Source organism: Pocillopora verrucosa, chromosome 1 (assembly GCF_036669915.1).
Source record: "Pocillopora verrucosa isolate sample1 chromosome 1, ASM3666991v2, whole genome shotgun sequence".
NCBI lineage: Eukaryota > Metazoa > Cnidaria > Anthozoa > Scleractinia > Pocilloporidae > Pocillopora > Pocillopora verrucosa.
The window spans coordinates 14,520,581-14,538,314 of NC_089312.1; the positions used below are offsets into that span (position 1 = coordinate 14,520,581).

Consider the following 17,734-nt stretch of genomic DNA (forward strand, 5'->3'; position numbering starts at 1 on the left):
AAACCCAAACAACGTAAATATTGATCCTTTTGATATTTAGATAATTCATTGGGCGCGCCTTTAGAGGCCTCAGTTTTAAATTTCAAGGTCTTTCCAGTCACAAATCATTGTCAATGCTCTGGCGGCATGCTTGCTTACAAGATGTTTTACATGTAAGCTTCAAGGAAGACACATTGAAAAACATATGAAAACACTAGGTATCAGCGACAACATTTTCGCATGCTTTTGAAATGATTTTCACGTGCCTTTCACTTGCACATAAAACTATAGATGTGAAAATCGTATTTAGACTTCGTCTAGAATTTACCATTACAAGAGCTGAGTACGTGCAGATATGCATCTGGGTTTTTTTTTTTTTAAGACTTCCACCTTGTATTGTTGTCTATCATGCGGGAAGCTTTTCTTTGTGTGAAAAAATAAACCTTTCATTTTTTTTCTCGTGACTCTGGCGAACCCTTCTCGTTATCAAACGGAAGTTGTGAGATGATTCTCTTTCGAAACAGTCAAGGTGAAACTCTTCATGATAAGGACACGAGACAGAACTTTACATTTCAACAGGCTGTCATGTATATTCTCCTCTCAGTGGAAAAAACTGAAAGGAAAAACTTAAATTCACTTTAAGGATGGTCTTATACTTAGTAGCTGAGAATTGTGTGTTAGCAAAAAATGTCAAGCATCACACTTTCACGATTAAAATTTCAATAGTCAATCAGTTGTTACCTTGGAGAAAGGTTTCACTCTGAAAAGCACTTGAAATTTGAGCTTTTCAGCAATAACTGTGGAAACAATGTCTTGATATCCTAAAGTACGCTTTTCAGCATCCAGCATATTTTCGTCTCACAAGAAAATGAATCATGTCTTATACAGAATTTGCGCTACACTTTGAATCACATTCCGCCAGCAGAATAACAATTTCAATTTGAAGAATCTATTTTGTCCTTCAGTTCCGCGGCATTTTGATCTCGAATCATTAAGCTCTTTAATTCACAAATCTCATGAAAAACTAATTGAAAGAAACATGACTCGTTTGCGGTAAAATTTGGTGATTAAAGCAATGTCAAAGTAAGGCGAACTCGTCATGTTCAACCTTGACAATACGGAAACATAACACAAGGTACGTGCAATTTCTTTTGGGAAGGAAAAAAGAACAAGGATAATTTGGTTACAACTGGATAAATATGCTTCTCATTGATCACCGAGCCAGTGTCCCAGTCAAATATGGTTTGAAACTTAACCATGATGCAGATTGTTACTACTGTGTTATTGGCCTCTTATTTTCTATCATCAAATATGTTCTGATATGGTTGAAAATATTTGGAGCTTAACTTTCATTGTGCATCTGCAGCCACACCAAAGGGTAGTAGATTCCAAGCCCTATTTTTTTTAGTTTTCATTTTTATTGTATAATTAAGAAAATTGAAGACGGAAATCTTTGCGAAATTTGCCTCCAAAATTTCGAAATAACTGCTATCTTTGCATTAGCATTGCATCAGTTCTTTCCTAATTCGGATTTTGAATGTTGATGAAAGGAGGAGAGGAATCAGTCGGTTTCATTTTGATTAAGGGCACTGCTACTAAGTTATATTAAACGAATTCTGAACAGGGCGAGGATAGTTTCCTTAAGAGTACGTTTTATATAGTAAAACGTCTAATCTGAGGGCTAAGAAATATAGACTTAATAATCTATTTTTGTTACGAGAATTCGTCGAGATGCAAAACGTGACATGAACTGACAGATTGACTTCCGTTGTGTCCTTTAGAGCTCAGAAATCAAATTTCCGGTATACAAGATAGAATTTCTTGATTTATAAGATAAAAGTTGTCTTTTCGTTTAACGCTGACTCTAAGATATATCCCAAGTAACCTTGCTTTATGAGATGGGGTGCATTCGGTTGCTAGGTTGCAGAAAAAACATTTAGGAACAGCAATCATATAAGGGGTGTGTAAAACGGCTCTTATATGAAAAAGCAATAACTTTTAATGATGTAATATACTGGTCTGAGCCTTATACGAGTTTTTTAGGTTTTTTCTTATCTTGGATCGATATCATTTCTCTATAATTACTATATGTTCCAAGCTGAAAAAACCATGAGTCATAGACTCGTCCTAAACATAGCATCACTAAAAGCTTTCTCGGCAACTAGATTTGACTGATTGGTACCCTGGCCTGGAAACAAAACCTATTACAAGCACTGGACAATGGTCCCTGAAAAGCCTGGCTGTTATAAAGGAAACGATCGAATGATTTTTCTTAGTCCTACCGTTTAAGCGATACTTTTATCAGAATTTTAACACTTATTACCGTGAATTTTCCATTTAATAGTTCTGCTTTTCAAATCCTTCATAAACGTGGGAAAATACCATCAAGCAAGATCTATACGTTTAATCTAAACATTATATGCTTGACTTTGTTTTTCACAATGATACATTATCATTTGCATAATGTTTGCTTGAGGCAAGACCATACTGTTTTTGATATAACCAGGGATCAGTCAGGGCTGGTATCAAAAACAGTTTCGCTTTCGAACTTCTGGCCAAAGCGCAGAGTTTCTTGTTGTTCCTTCAATATACTTTTCTGATAATAACAGGTAAGCAAACAGAATGTTTTATTTTATGTATAACGAGCCGTATAGCATCCGCGCTGACAATTATTTAGGTTTCCAGTATCTTCCATGTTACTGAGTATTTGTTTTCTTTTCAGTCTCACTTGGACTCACGCAGACACCATGATACTCACTTCGCACTTGTTCAAAGCGTTGATAGTTTGTGTTCCGTTCATTCTTGTTATTTGCGGTGCAAGGAATGTCTTTGAATCAGGTGAGTGTGAACCTACTTAAAAAACATTTTCAACTGCAATACCATGTTGTGAAAATCTTTCTATGAAGGAAAAATTTAAGTTTAGGTTGATTAATGTTGGCATGCTTGGCGTAATAACACTCCGCTTACGCAGACCGACTCTTAGAACTGGATTGTATGTGAGTTGGATTTGCTTTTAGTTTCCGTCGCTTTCACGAGGGTTTTTACTCCCTCTACAATATTCTACCTTCCAATTGTCAATTCGATGTAGAGAAAGTAGACGAAGAAGCACTTCTGGGATTTGCTTTTCTTCGTAGTTAATCCAACTTAATTTGAATTCTTATGCCTGTGGAAGAGGGTTGATCTAATTTAAAAAATGGTAGAGATATGGGCAGCACCAAAATATGTTTTATGTCCTGAAAAGGCAGTGCGTCAAAGAAACACTTTATCTGACTCGTGTAGCCAATCATAACACTGAATACAATTTATCTGATTCGTGTAGCCAATCATAACTCAGGATACACTTTATCTAACTCGTGAAGCCAATCAGAACACAGGATATGCTTTATCCAATACGTGTGGCTAACCGTTTTATTTTCGTTTTCGTGGCGGGGAGAAAATTACGGAAGGTTGTTATTTATGGGCATTTCTTTTACAACAACCCCTGACATTTGCCCCTCTGGATGGATGCATTGGAATAACACGTGTTACTACTTTGCTAATAATTTTGAATCAAGCCGGGTCGCATGGCAAGACGCTCGACGGGCATGTCAGAGAATCCGTGGAGGAGACCTTGTCAGCATTCACAGTGCTACAGAGAACGACTTTATAGGACGCCATATCTCAGGGTAAGCGCCGTCTAATATCCCTACTAAATTCTTACCAAATATAAAGAAGTCGAAAAACATAATTTTTGAAATGGGGGGTGGGAACATGTGTTCCTGCAAGGGAGTGTAACGCTCAATATTGCGTAAAGAACTGTTGCAACATTTTTTGCAATCATTGGGAAAAGGGAAACTTAGTTGCACTGTGTGCAACACTTACTTCTTAAACCGGAAAACGTTGAGAGACATGTTAATCTTATACTTGTGCGAAAGAATGGACGCAAGGAGAAAACAAACATGTGTACAAACGTTTATTGTTGTCAGATGGTTTCTTTGCGTTCAATTGACTATTAATTGAGTTTGATTCCATTTTTACTCTCATTGCGTTGAAACTTACATTATTAAAGCGTAAATCTAACTCCCAACACAACCAATATTTGAGTTTTTTTTCAAAATCGTGCATGGAGAAAAGTTGTGCACTGTCTCACTGAATGATTCTGAAAATATGACTTACTGGTTATGACCTGACTCAGTTCGTGCGTTGTATCGTACAACTCTCTGTGCACTTATTTCACCTGTCGTTTATCATTAATAAGATAATAGTCATTATGATTATTTTTATAATTATTCTTATCATTAATTTAATTATGTAGTCCTTGTTGGAGTGGACTTAATGACCTCAGGACTGAAGGCAATTTCCAATGGTCGGATGGGTCATCATCTGTTTACAAAAGCTATAGCAACAACGAACCAAATGATTTCCATGGCCAAGAGGACTGTGTGGAAATAAGGTCGTGGTTAGCAGGTAGTTGGAATGACTTAAATTGCGGTATCAACCTGTGCTACGTCTGCAAGCAGACCAAGAAGAAGTTACCCACAGTATGCCAGCTGACATGAAAAAATTACCACATTTTTGGCTGATACATTATTTTGTTTTTCACTCTCCTTTGTCACTGTAATGAGAAGTCTATTGTTCGGAAAACAACGGTAATTTAGCGAGCCTGCAAATACTTGAAAGCATTCCATCCTTTCACGAAGTTATTTGATTCGGAAAAACAAAGAAACATATTTCTAATTTTACTTTTTTGCAGAAGCAATTAAAATTTGGTGAAATAAAAACAACAGTTATTCATCATATTTACAGAGTCGCCGGTATATGTATGGTCTCTGACCACGTTCTCGGTCCTCTAGTCAACTCTCGCACTATATTTTTACTTTTCACTTGCCTTTCGCTACCGGTTACGTGACACCTTAACCTTTTTTACCTCTCCCTTTCTTCAACTTTCCAACAGGTCAGGACTTCCGCTTTCGAGCTGCAAACCTTGCGACGTCGTATACATTTCATTTGTTAGCACATTTAATTTTGAGACGGGAATTTTCCGTTAGTTTGAAGGAAGTTAGAATTCGTTTCAGTGGCGCTTTAAAAAGTATTCGAGGATAGCGGGGTCTCAAAACTTGTCATTGAATTCCATACGCTTGCTCTTCCGGCATAGTTTTTGTCTCGTCGCCGCGGAGCATTGCTATCCATTTGAAGTAACAGATGACGACCACATTACTAACCGTCTGAGTCAAAATATTCCATAAATTGTTTTTGTTAGAAAGTGACGGCTGATCAAAAGAGTAATTCTGTACAAGTTATGTACTAAACGATATTTTTATGATGTGTTTCACAGACACCATCATACCAGATTTAAATGTGAATCCTTCGGAACCTAAACCAAGTAAGTAATATTGACATTAGTTAGAGACACTATGTATTTTGTTATCAATATTGTTACTATGTTTGTGTTTATAGACAAGAGCCAGAATGCTTAGTTACTACTTCTGGTTTTCAATTGTCGGAATATCTTAGATGACAGAGGTCTTGTGCATGACAGTTTTCCGATCATCTCCGATTTAGCTGATCCAGGAATGAACACAAAATTTTAAGGAGTTTAATCTTCCGAGGAGATTTTGTCGCAAATTTATTAATATTCCAGCAGTAAAAGACATTTCCTTTGATAACTTAGCCACAAAAGAAGATGGAAAGCTCAGGAAGCTGACCTTGCAAGATACTTTCGTCTAAACACACTATCGACCAATGGGACACGCATACCACCTTAAATATTTTACGGTGTTGAATACTCCCTAGAACAATGTTTAATGAGGCGGAGGCAGAAAATTGTTTAACTATGATTATCCAAGTGGTTAACACAGTAAAAACGTGTTAGAATTTTAAACTTATTAGACTTTTACTGGCCACCAATTTGAAACGCATTAAAGAAAGCTTCTTTTATGAGCAAAACACGATGCTTGAAAGATTTCTTCGCGTCCCATAATTCTCTTCTCTTACTGTATAGCATCAGTTTGACGTATTGAGTTTATATATTATTCTGTCGAACTTTTTCTTTTAGGCCCACCCAAAGAGATAGTTAAGTTCGGTACATGAAAGGTTTGAGATGGGCCAAGGCGATTGTTTTTTGTCTTTGCTGTATCTAAGCCCTCGGACGATGTGAGGATGGCTGGATGAACTATGAAAAGAGCTGTTACCGCAGCTTGTCAGATCCTCTTCTTTCTTGGAAGAAAGCAAGGGATGTTTGTCGAAAAGGAAATAACACCAGTACGCATGGAGACCTTGTTACAGTGAATAATCGGTGAGTATTTATATTTAATCAAAACTACAACAAATTCTCGAACATGATTGGTTATCACCAGCCCGATTTGAGCGCTAATAAAACAATGTTTGCGTCATGCTTGTAATTAGACTCGTGATGATGGTGGCTTATCATCTGTTGCCCATTTACACCTCGTCAGTTAAAAAGGCAGCTAATTAGTGAGCATATTAAAATACCCCTTGTCGCAGCAATTTGATCACCCCTGATGAAGGCACTAGACAGGAGTGTCGAAACGTTGGGTCTATGAATTGTAACTTCTCGGTCACATTCATTTAATCTTTAAACCAAAGTAGCATCATACTATGTCTGAGTCAAAGGGACAGTTAACACGTCAGGCCTTGTAACTGTGAACAGAACGCGTCATGTGCGCGCGCTGTTGACTCGCATTTCTCCGAGTTAACTGTAAGTTTTTTTTTATGAAAACGTACAACTGATGTCCAGCTTCTTTCTCAAATTTTGTTATAGTTTTGATTAATTGATAACAGGACTTCGTGTTGTCCAATTCTGTCTGCAATCATACTCGTAATTAACAAATCGAACTCCCGCTTCGCGGTCGTCCGATTTTGTCAATCACTCGTATGATTACAGACCGAATTGGACTCCTCTTGGTCCTAGTACCATTATTAATCTTACAAGTTACGCGTTTATACCCCAGCTCTAGTCTGAGCCTTCTTCGGTTGGGTATTTTAGCTCGTCTCTATCCTCTTTTATGTTGACAACCTACTGGTAATGCAGTGTTTTGTTTTGTTTCGTGATGAGGTGTGCTCGAGGCTTGTCGGGTAATGTTCTTATGATAATCTGTCACATCTGTGCAATCTTTTCTGAAGGTAGAATACAACTTTACTTCCTGAAATCGGTTTGCTGTCACGTCGTCCTAGAGTCCTAATTGGTACCCACAGATATTGTGATTGTCTAATGGGAAAAATTGCTTCCATATCCTCTTATCCAGAGATGAATTTGTACCTGGCTGATCAAGATTGAGCAAGATTCGTTCAGAAATTTCTTTGTTTCCTTCAGTTCAACTAAAAAAAAAATAGAAATATCAGTTAATCAAAGAATTGGCGTTTGATAAAAACGAAACCGTTTTAAACCACTTTGACTCATATTGCTTTCTCCGAGGCTGGCATGCTCTTTGGTTTGTTTTCAAACTTTCAGGCATTTTTAAAGATGCTGATTAGAGATGAAATAATTTCATTTTCCCTTAAGTGGGTGCTCGTTCCAACTAAGACTAAGCAGTTGTTGAATCCAAACAAATTGGAAGACGAGTTTATTAACCGAAACTAAATCGAACTAAAAGAGGTTATGGCTTTTCATTTTCCAGGCGAGAACAGGCATTCTTGAATACTATCGTTCGAGAAAACAGCACTGATTTTTGGATTGGCCTTTATGGCTTGATATGGGAGGATACATTCCTTCGGACAGATAATAGTCATCGTAGATACACCAACTGGAATGTCAATGAACTCTCAAAACATAACCAGTCCATGGAATGCGTACTCATGAATCCTCATAAAGATGAAGGAAGATGGAGGACTGCGTCATGTAGTCAGAGGAACGGGTTTATCTGTGAGATAGGTTTGTTAAGAAGAAAATGATTTTATAAACTGGCTATAAAGTACACAACCATCGAGAAAAAAATGTTCACTCAAAATAAGTTAATTTAAAGATATCAAATTAACGTAGGAAAAGAGGGAAATCTGACTTCCACGTGAGAATTTGAACCCAACGCCTTCCGATGACAGGTCATCTTCAAGCTTTGAAAAAAAAATCATCGGTGTAATAGGCATTGTGAAACGTTGGGGTCATAGGTGACATATGTCCTGGGTTCTACCAGGATCAGCCTCTGTAAGTGCGTCCTGTGGGTAAAGGAGGTACGTATGGTATGTCACATTAGAGCACTTTTCGATTGAGCGTCGTGAAATCAAAACCAAAGCAATCTCAAAAGCCAAACTGGTATAGGAAGAAAAATATCACGGGCAGGCATCTAATGCGAACTCGAAGTAAAAACAAGCAAACTGCATGAAGCGCGGGAAAACGAGGGTGACCAAGTCGCAACTGGTTTTAGTTTTGAATCTGATTGAGGTAGCAGATGACCAGTTTTGGTATTTGAACAGAGACACACTTTCGTTTTATTTTAATTTGTTGGACTTTTCCTCATACAAATCCCTATGTTGTGAAACATGTTCACTGAAGGGGTTGATGTAAATGACTGTTAGAGATATAGTCCGGCCACATGACCAGCATTAATGGTAGTTTGAATAAAATGAGATTATGATCGAGTGATAAAATGCAAATAGCGGGTAACCATAAAAACAACTACATATGTATAGAAAATAAGGAAATGTGTGAATAAGGTTAAAGATATACAGAGTTTGTTAGCTTATACTCTCTCTCAGTGTATGCTTTTTAATTCCTGATGAAATTATTTTTCTAGGTTGTATTTTCAAGAAAAATCACTTAATGCCATTTAGTTCACTCGCATATACTGAGGGTTTTTCTTTGTAATTCACAGAGGCTCTTCCAATTCTTCCAACTCATGACCAACAGCCTGGTGAGCTTTTTTAATATGTTATCCAACTAACCCTCCTAACGATGATTTAATGGAAAGTTGAATTTAACCGTTACCGTTGACTGTGCTTTTTTCTTTTGTTTGTTTGTTGGTTCGCAACTTCGTAACTTGGCGTGCAAGTTGCTTACTTCGGACCACATCTTGGTAACTTGCAATGGCAACATAATGACATGCAACTTGCAATTGCAACCTAAACTTGCATGGCATCACTTGGTGCCTTACAATGATAACATAACAACTTGCAATGGTAACTTAGTAAATTGCAAAGGTAATCTAGTAACTTACCATGGTATTTTAGTAACATGTCATTTGCAGTGGTAATTGAGAACTTTGAAATGGCAATTTAGAAATTTGCTATCTTATTTTAATACCTTTTAATGGTATTTTAGTGACTTGCAATAGAAACTTGACAATTTGCCATAGCAATTGAAATGGCAATTTAGGAATTTGCCATCTTATTTTAGTAACTTGCAGTGGTAATTTAGTAACTTGCAAAAGCAATTTGATAACTTGCCATGGTATTTCAGTATCTTACAATAGCAACTGAGCAATTTGCAGTGGCAATTTAGTACGGTTTGCAAAGGCAATTGAAGACTGAATTGGCCTTTGTATTGTTGTACCTTGAAATGGCTATTTAGTAAATTGCATTAGCAATTTAGTAACTTACTCCAGCAGCTAACCAATGGCAGTGGCAATGTAGTACGTTGCAATGGTAATTTAGGAATTTGTCATGTTATTTTAGTACCTCCCTATAGAAACTTATTAACTTCTAATGACACTCTAATATCTTGTTGCGGTATTCTTATAACTTGCAGGTGCAGCTCAGTAACTTGCGATGACCCCTGATAAATAATTTGCTCTGGCAACTTACTGACTTGCAATGGCAATTTTGTAACATCCATGCAGTGGCCATTTACTAACTTGTCTAAGCAAACGATCGCGAATCAATCACGTTATGCGGGGCGTGACGAGAATTTTAGTTTATCTTTACACTTGCGTTTAAGATGCTCATAAGGAAGTCGGACGACCAGATAATTTAGTTCCCTGAAGGGGCGCACGACCACTTGTCAAAAAGGACGAGGACTCTGCGAACGACATTGACAACCTTCAGGACAATTTGTAGGAAGTACTTATCTTTAAACCTCATCTTCTAACATTAAGTTTGTGTTTTTTCTTTTTCAGTATGGCTGTTCAGCCTAAACTCAGCCACACATTACTGGCGAGTTATGAAATGCGAGACAGTAATTTTGCAGTTTCTTTTTAAAGTGCCATGAATTTCGTAAACGGGTCACAGAGTCAGGTTCATTGTTGGAGATTTCTTTAACATTTCCATCCATGGTAAAGCAGTTGCGCATGGTCACTGCATTTTCTGAGATATCCATGGCGACAATTGAAAATGGAGATAAAAAAGATCAAATTTTGATGAAAAGGAAATAATGTGGATACATGTATATTCCATTGAAATGTTAATATACGGCTAAAAAGTTGCGTTATACAAAAAATGCAAAATATGAAGAAAAAAGATTTGTTGGCTATAATAACAGGAAATCCTTTGTCAAATGAGGAGGTTAACACTTTGCCAGAGAATCTCCTAGGAATACTTTTCGAGGATTAAACATCCCAGCACAACAATAGCAGCAAGAATTCATCCTTTCTTGGTAGAAGCCATTTCAGCCATTTCACGCCAAATGCTGTGGCGAGATATTCGTATACAAATTTAAAAGCAGTCATCGATTCTAATGGTGCTTGTGACATCAAAAGGTTTGTATGTACAATTTTCTTTTTTTTCATGAAATAAAGCTGTCACGATGTTTTAGAACGGTGTTTCTGTTATGCAACGTAATTCCATACCAAAACTACCGTTTGAGTTCGGTGTAAGTGGGTTGATAGTGATATTGTATTCAGAATAGTCAAGGATTTGTGAGAAACAAGTGTTTTTAGCACGAGGGAATAGAAAAAGGCTGAAGTAGAATTTTGAGGGAAATCCCTAAGAAAGAAGTTTTATTTGGAGATTTCAGGGCTCCAGCTTAGATCCAAGAGAAATTCGAGATTCGAGACAATTACGTAGGCAAGATTTTTCTCCACCTATATAAAGGTTAGATGGACTTTGTTATTGTTGTCTGGTGATGGAGAATTTCATTACCACCTCTATTACCCTTGGTTTAATTATTTCCATACCCCCACTCTCGCTACACGTCGCCCAACTCGTGAACTTTGACATATTTATCTAGTACATCATTTGAGAAGTTTGTTATTTTTGCACCGTGAACCTGTGATATTTGTGTTTTATTTCCAGGTCGTCAGTCCTCCGTATTGGGGAATGTAGAGGAGAATTAGATGTAATAGGTAATTTGGCATGGAGAAGGAAAGGTTTGAATTGTGTATGGTCAGTTTATTCGTCATGGACTGTCACTGACATCTCTTTAATATATAGATTTAGCCAAGCCTAAAAGCGGAGCTCTTGTTGATTTATTTTCTAGCCCCTCATAAAAATAAAAACTGTAATAAAACTCTTCAGCACTGGCTGTAGGAGAGTTTCTTCAAGGGGATGAAGAGACCAGTCCGGGGGATGGGGTGGGAAGGGAAGAATTGGCGAGGTCTCGAACCCGGGGACAACGTTCTCACAACTTGCGATAAACGCATTCTAGTCAGCGGTATCTTCAAGCAGCTGAGGACCTCCGTTGTGGTTCTTAATTCAGAGGAAGTGTGCGATGTCAGCATCAGTTGAAATTATATTCTTTTGAGCGTGACTGATAATTTTGGTTTGGGAAAATGAGCCAAAACTGAATGAAACGACGGTAAACTACTTCGAGTCCAGACATCACCAGTCGATTGAAGAGTATAGACGTGATAACAGTGAATTAGTAAATCAAGACGCCAGAATCGTATGGGCTTCTCTTATATCTTCTGTTGAAGTTTCCAGGTACGACTGCTTGTTTCATGATTGTCCTCTGGCTGGAAATACACGGCGCGTTTTAGAGATTCTTTCTGTTAAATTATTCCGTAACCTCTGATGTAACTACTTACAATGTAGGTTTCTTTAAGCCAACTGCCCATGATCTTAGTAACTCGAGCTAATGAAGTATGAAATTTGTCTAACATGTTTCTTACGCTGCAAAAGTTTGCTTTAAAAGAAGACAAGCTAGAGCTAAAATGTCGTGATTCAAACTCGATGACAAAGAGAGACTTAGGATTCGATGATGAAGACATTATATTTTATGGAAAACTTGAGATAATACCTGGATTTCATTTTTACATCACAGCAATCAATTCCAAACATCAATCAAGTTTTCTCTTTAGTTTAAATGTGAGTTGATGTTGTTGGCTATATGAAATGGGTTGAAAAATTTTTGATGGTATTTTCTCATGTTTGCGAATAGTTGAATTTACTGGAAGGTAGTTATTGCAACTGTTATCATGAAACACAACAATAAATTTTATGGATATGTTAAAAGTATTCATTTGACTATCTACTGGCAAGTTGTTATATTATATTTCAACCCAACTATTTTCCACAATTTGTAAACACCATTACAAAATAATTAGTCAGGGAAACATACATCATGTTTGAAATGTTGTGTCCATAGTAAGCAAACAGGATTGAGGAGGGTATATGTGGGAATAGGCTCTCTTGTCTGTATTGTTAATTTGCTAATCGCTCCTGTTGCCAATGTTTTGATGAGGTTGGGCTGTCAAGGTAAAGAAACAGAGGATTTTTGTAGGCAGTGACTTTTTTCAAACTTGGAAACTATCATTGTGAAAGCCATACTCGTGCCTGGTAACTCATTCTTATTCTGATAAACTAGTTTTAAGAAGGATACAATATTTTATTGCAAATATTTGATGCATAGACTGTGCACAAATATTTAATTTCACTATATTTTTAGAGCCAATACGAATCCCTACGCATGATGAAATGTCAGTAGGAATTCAGTGGAAAAATGTACCAAATATCTGCAAGATTTGATGTAATTATTTTAGTTACATGAATATTAACTGACACTAGGAGATCTAAGAATATTCAAAAGAATGTAAACTTTTTTTGAAAAATTAGAACTCAGCATAGGCCAAATAAACAAGATTCTTAGAAAAAGAAATGTATGTTGATGAAAAAAGCTAAGCAACCTTTTTACCAGTTTTATATGTTGAAAACACATACACATGCAGATTTCTTATAAACCTGTATTTCAAGCCTACCATGACTTCAAAATTTTGATGCACACCTCAAAAGGAGAAGAAATAAATTTCAAGTTTCGATTTATACAGCTTAGGTTTGTCAGGTAAAATAGAGTCAAACAAAGAAATTTTCCCAACTAATTTGATAGGTTAGCCTACCTAGAACAATCAACTTCATGTACAAATAATACTAGTTGTGTTCTAATGATGCACAAAAGAACTATCTGTAGTAAGAGGGCAGGCTTTCCTTTCTTCATTAAAAAAATACTGAGGTTATAATCTTTCCATAAGCTCAGTGGAAAGTGGGAGTGAGAGAGACTGATAGTGACTTTGTTATTTGAGTAAAATTAATATCCAGAGAAGGATAAAAGGCAAGATATGGTCTGCACAACTTTCTTATTTCAATTTTATAACCTATTTAGCTAAGTCATTTATATTCTTGCTTTGTGCATTATGCAGATGCCAATTAATTTAACTTTCATGCAGGTCAAAGTAAAAACATGAATTAAAATAGCAGAGCCCACTTTAATTTCAGTCCTAATTAAAGGGGAATCTTTGCTTTTCCAGTTTCCCACCCTTTGAAACTCACATATCTTGTGACCAATTCCTTACATCAATGTTTAGTCTGGGTATGAGTATTGATAAGAAACACCATGCATTAATGAAAGTTTGAGCAAATGCAATTCAAATAAAAATATTACATGTTACAATGTGGCAACTTACACAGCAAAATTATGTAATCACACAATGCCAAACAAAGAAAATCAGATAACCTGTATCAACTTTTGAGGACTTGAGGTAGAAAGAAATAAATATGGTAAACAGTTACAATTAATACAAAGTTGAAAGTTTAAAAGCTAAGAGATATACATTACAATCATCAAATCCTATGCATTTTAACAAAACAGTGATTTAACAAAACAGTGCTTATACAGCCGAGTTCACTCCTTTTTGAGGCCATCTTCAGCTTGATCATCCTGCGTTACATGTGAAAACATCAAATGTTACTCACATATTCAAATACTTGGCTGCTTGAATCAAAGTTATAATGTTTTTAATAACCTGCTTCCTTTAACAATTAATTTCTGATATTGACTAGCATCTAATTTCCCCTTTCAATATCACCCCTGAATCAAACATTAAGGTTATGAGAATAAAGGCAATAATAATAAACTAAAGAACCTCTTGATTGTTAAAAACAAATTCTCCCTGCCAGCACATAATGAAGTGTATTGAGAACAGTATGGAGAATTGGCATGCTGATGTTAGTGCTTCAAAAATAGTAAATAGTGTTGGAGAGAAAGAAAGAAAGTTCTTGAAACATTCTATGTTAAATGAAACTTTGTTATGAATGTCAGTTGCGACAGCAATGAAAACATCTGTGAAGCTACAATAACAATTACTTTTCCATGTAAACAAACCATGATGAAGCATGATATGGATATCACACAGTTTGAATGTACAATTCGAAATCTAGTAAACTTACTAGTGAATAGGAAAAAGCTCTATATGTTTTTCCTGCTTCTGTCATTCTAAACATCACAAATCAATCATGCCACTACTTTAGTGTGATTTTTTTCAAGATGTGTACTTTTTCTTATGGTCATCTATTTTTAGTATCCATCTTTTGACAGCTGACATCTGAGAAGAATCATGTCCACACTGGTGATTTAACACATTGTAATCAAACCCTACAACTGATTAAATTTTATTTGATCAAAAACATGAAGGGCAATAGAGGAAATTGGCTAGCACAATTCAAGTTTCCTTTCTTAAGTATTCTGTGATTATTTCTTCTACCATAGGGTAAAGTTTATAGTTTCCTTTATTTCATTGTCTTCTGTTCATCTGTTTGCTTTCATAACAATCTTAACTACTGTTGCCGACAAATTCAAGGAGCACATAAAATTTGTACAGTTATTAACACTTTAATTTCAGAGAGTGACTAGTATCTAATTTTTCCTTTCAATATCATCCCTAAATCAAGTATTAAGGTCATGAGAATAAAGGAAATGGTAATCAACCGAATAACCTCTTGATTGTTGAACAAATTCTCCTTCCCAGCACATCGGGAAATGTATGGAGAACAGTATGGAGAATATGCATACTGATATTAGGGTGTAATGGGTTGAAGACATCAGGTAATCAGTTTTATATATGTAGAGTATTGCTTGAATATTATAATTGTGGTGAGTGCAAGTGCCTGGTAAACATTGGTCTATGGTCTTCTATTCTTCCACCTTGGAGGGTGCCTTGTGTACATAAAAATTGAAGTTGAGTGCCTTTACCAGCTTTTTTTGGCAACAAAGATCAACAAAGAACAACAGCCACACCAAAAAATATTTTCATGAAAGACATCTCTACAATGGTAGGTACACACAACTGACATGTTTGAGTGAAGCATGTCAAGCATTAAGGTATGATTGTCAGTTTGCTTTTCATTTCTTGCAAACAGCTTATTTCTACCAGCTTCGAAAACTTCTGTATCCCTGCTTTCAAAGAAAAGCATTTCCCATGAATATTTAAACATTAAAGACATAAGCTACCAGCAACAGGTTTTTCCATTGTTCCATAACATCAGATTCTCATCAAATTTTTTTTTTACATTTGAAAGCATAAGAAATTTGTAATCATTACAATATAATGAAATCCCACATTTTAACTGTTTTAGTCCCACTAGTGACCGAGACAGAATTTCTCCTTACACTATCAGTACAATCAGTACAATATCAAGCAGACAAGTAATGAGAATTAAAAAAAATATCAATTAGAGGATAATTGGTTGATCCAGACAGTAAAGAGAATTACTAATAAAATCTTGAAAGTTAAATGTACCAGAAAGACAGCAAATAAATGTAACATACTCCAGTAAAGTTTTCTTATGTACAATGACGTTTCAAACTCACTGAAATTAAGTTGACTTCATGATTCAGATTTTAGTGTAAGAAATGTGTAATATCTCTTAACATGGATGAAAAGAGAATGCCATTTATGAATTTTAAAATAGTAAATGCAAAAAAACTTAAAGATGAAATTTAAAGAGACTGATGAAATATGGCATATCTATTCACTGAGATATTAATCACTGGCTGATACACAGAGATATAAAAGAGGCTTTGTGAAAAAGACTAGGGCAATAAAATTAAAGGTTCAGGAGGAGCTTATGACATCAACTAGTTTACTGATGTTCTCACCTGAATTCAGTCTGTAAAGAGAACTCTGTCACATTTCTTTTTTATCTTCCCGCTCTTGAATTAAAACATTAAACTTAATTATTTGCAGGCAGGTTAAGGAGGAAATTAAAGGAATGGATATATGTTACATAAAAAGAAACCCCCTACAATAAAAATAAAGCAGAAGCATATTACCTACGTGTCTTTGCTTCTGAAGAAAGCTATAATAGGTATTTTTTAAGCAATTATCTACATGATTATGTAAACTGGGTGCAATGTACGGTCGTAAAAGTAATCATTTTATTCTAACCTTCCTCCTTCAAGGGTGCCTTGTGTAACAAATCAAGTTCAGTACCTCGAGAGTCATAAGCCGGACTTTTGGGGCTACAAAATGATAAAATCAACGCGTTATAGCAGGTCAATTTATCGAGAGTCAATCAAATATAGTTTCCTAAAATCGTATGGAAAGTTTAACGTGTGCTTCACTTGTGCAACATATACGGATTTATCGTTGTAAATTACTGATGAAATTCCGAGAGTGTGACTCGATTAATTCAAAAGAAAATATCCAAGTAGATTACAGAAATGGTTCACGAGTTGTAAACTGATAATGTGTTCACAAAACCTTCCTAAATTATGGTGCCGATACGAATTTATCCTTCATAATCACTTATAAAATTCTAAAATTTTGCGCAGTCTGAAAGTGGGAACCCCTTGGGCAAATTATCCACTTTTCTGCTTCGAACGCTACGCTCCCCTCTCACGTTTTGCTGACAGAAAAGATCTGGTGCCGTTTAAGACAGCAAACATATGCGCTACTCGAAAAATTCTTGGGAAAAAGGGAAGTTTTTTTTTTTGAGCGATGTTATCCCAGGCATAGCTGTCTTGACTCCCTAATTAAATCTGTGGCAGAACGTATGTAGAAAATTTATTTAAACACATCATTACCTCACGAAACGTTGACGAAATACGGCAACAATTTCTATATCCATACTTGAATTATAATCACAAATGAACACATCACAGAAAGGTCTAAGGTATACCATGTTGATTTCAAGACTCTGATGAAGTTCACGACCCTTGTTTCAAATCCTCTTAAAAAACCATGATTAGTAAGTATTGATAAGGCTGATAAGATCTGGGATTATTATGCAGGGGTCCATTCAACGAGGAACCCCAACAACACAAATACTGATCCTTTTGATATTTAGATGATTCATTGGGTGCGCCTTTAGAGGCCTGAGTTTTAATTAGGTCGTTCCAATCACAAATCACTGTCAAGGCTTTAGTGTGCATGCTTGCTTACAAGAGTTTTTACATTTAAGCTTCAAGGAATAATTGAAAACCATATGAAAACATTGTGCATAAGCGATAACATTTCCCAATACCTTTTAAACGATTTTCGCATGCCTTTTACTTACACGTAAAACTTGTACAATATAGGTGTGAATAAAAACCTAGATTTTACCATTACAAGAGCCTGAGTACGTGCAGATATGCTTCTAGGTTTTTTTAAGACTTCCGTCTTGTATGCCGGTTTTC

The 17,734-nt window shown here is 36.0% G+C and overlaps 1 protein-coding gene and 1 long non-coding RNA gene across 2 annotated transcripts; one reads left to right on the top strand and one right to left on the bottom strand.

Annotated features, from left to right (window-relative positions):
* The first annotated feature begins 2,576 nt into the window (after nucleotides 1-2,576).
* Nucleotides 2,577-10,221, top strand: LOC136277469 (low affinity immunoglobulin epsilon Fc receptor-like). Its single transcript, XM_066159638.1, has 8 exons — nucleotides 2,577-2,817; nucleotides 3,534-3,644; nucleotides 4,274-4,425; nucleotides 5,294-5,341; nucleotides 6,014-6,253; nucleotides 7,596-7,849; nucleotides 8,787-8,825; nucleotides 10,026-10,221. The coding sequence occupies exons 5-8, from the start codon at nucleotides 6,126-6,128 to the stop codon at nucleotides 10,115-10,117; spliced, it is 513 nt and encodes a 170-aa protein (XP_066015735.1). The 5' UTR covers nucleotides 2,577-2,817; nucleotides 3,534-3,644; nucleotides 4,274-4,425; nucleotides 5,294-5,341; nucleotides 6,014-6,125; the 3' UTR covers nucleotides 10,118-10,221.
* A 2,078-nt stretch (nucleotides 10,222-12,299) lies between these two features.
* On the bottom strand, nucleotides 12,300-17,250 carry LOC136277482 (uncharacterized). The gene is made up of 4 exons (XR_010715905.1): nucleotides 17,141-17,250; nucleotides 16,503-16,576; nucleotides 16,214-16,267; nucleotides 12,300-13,996 (listed from the first exon to the last, which is right to left on the bottom strand). It is a non-coding gene; the product is annotated as an uncharacterized lncRNA (long non-coding RNA).
* Nucleotides 17,251-17,734: the final 484 nt, after the last annotated feature.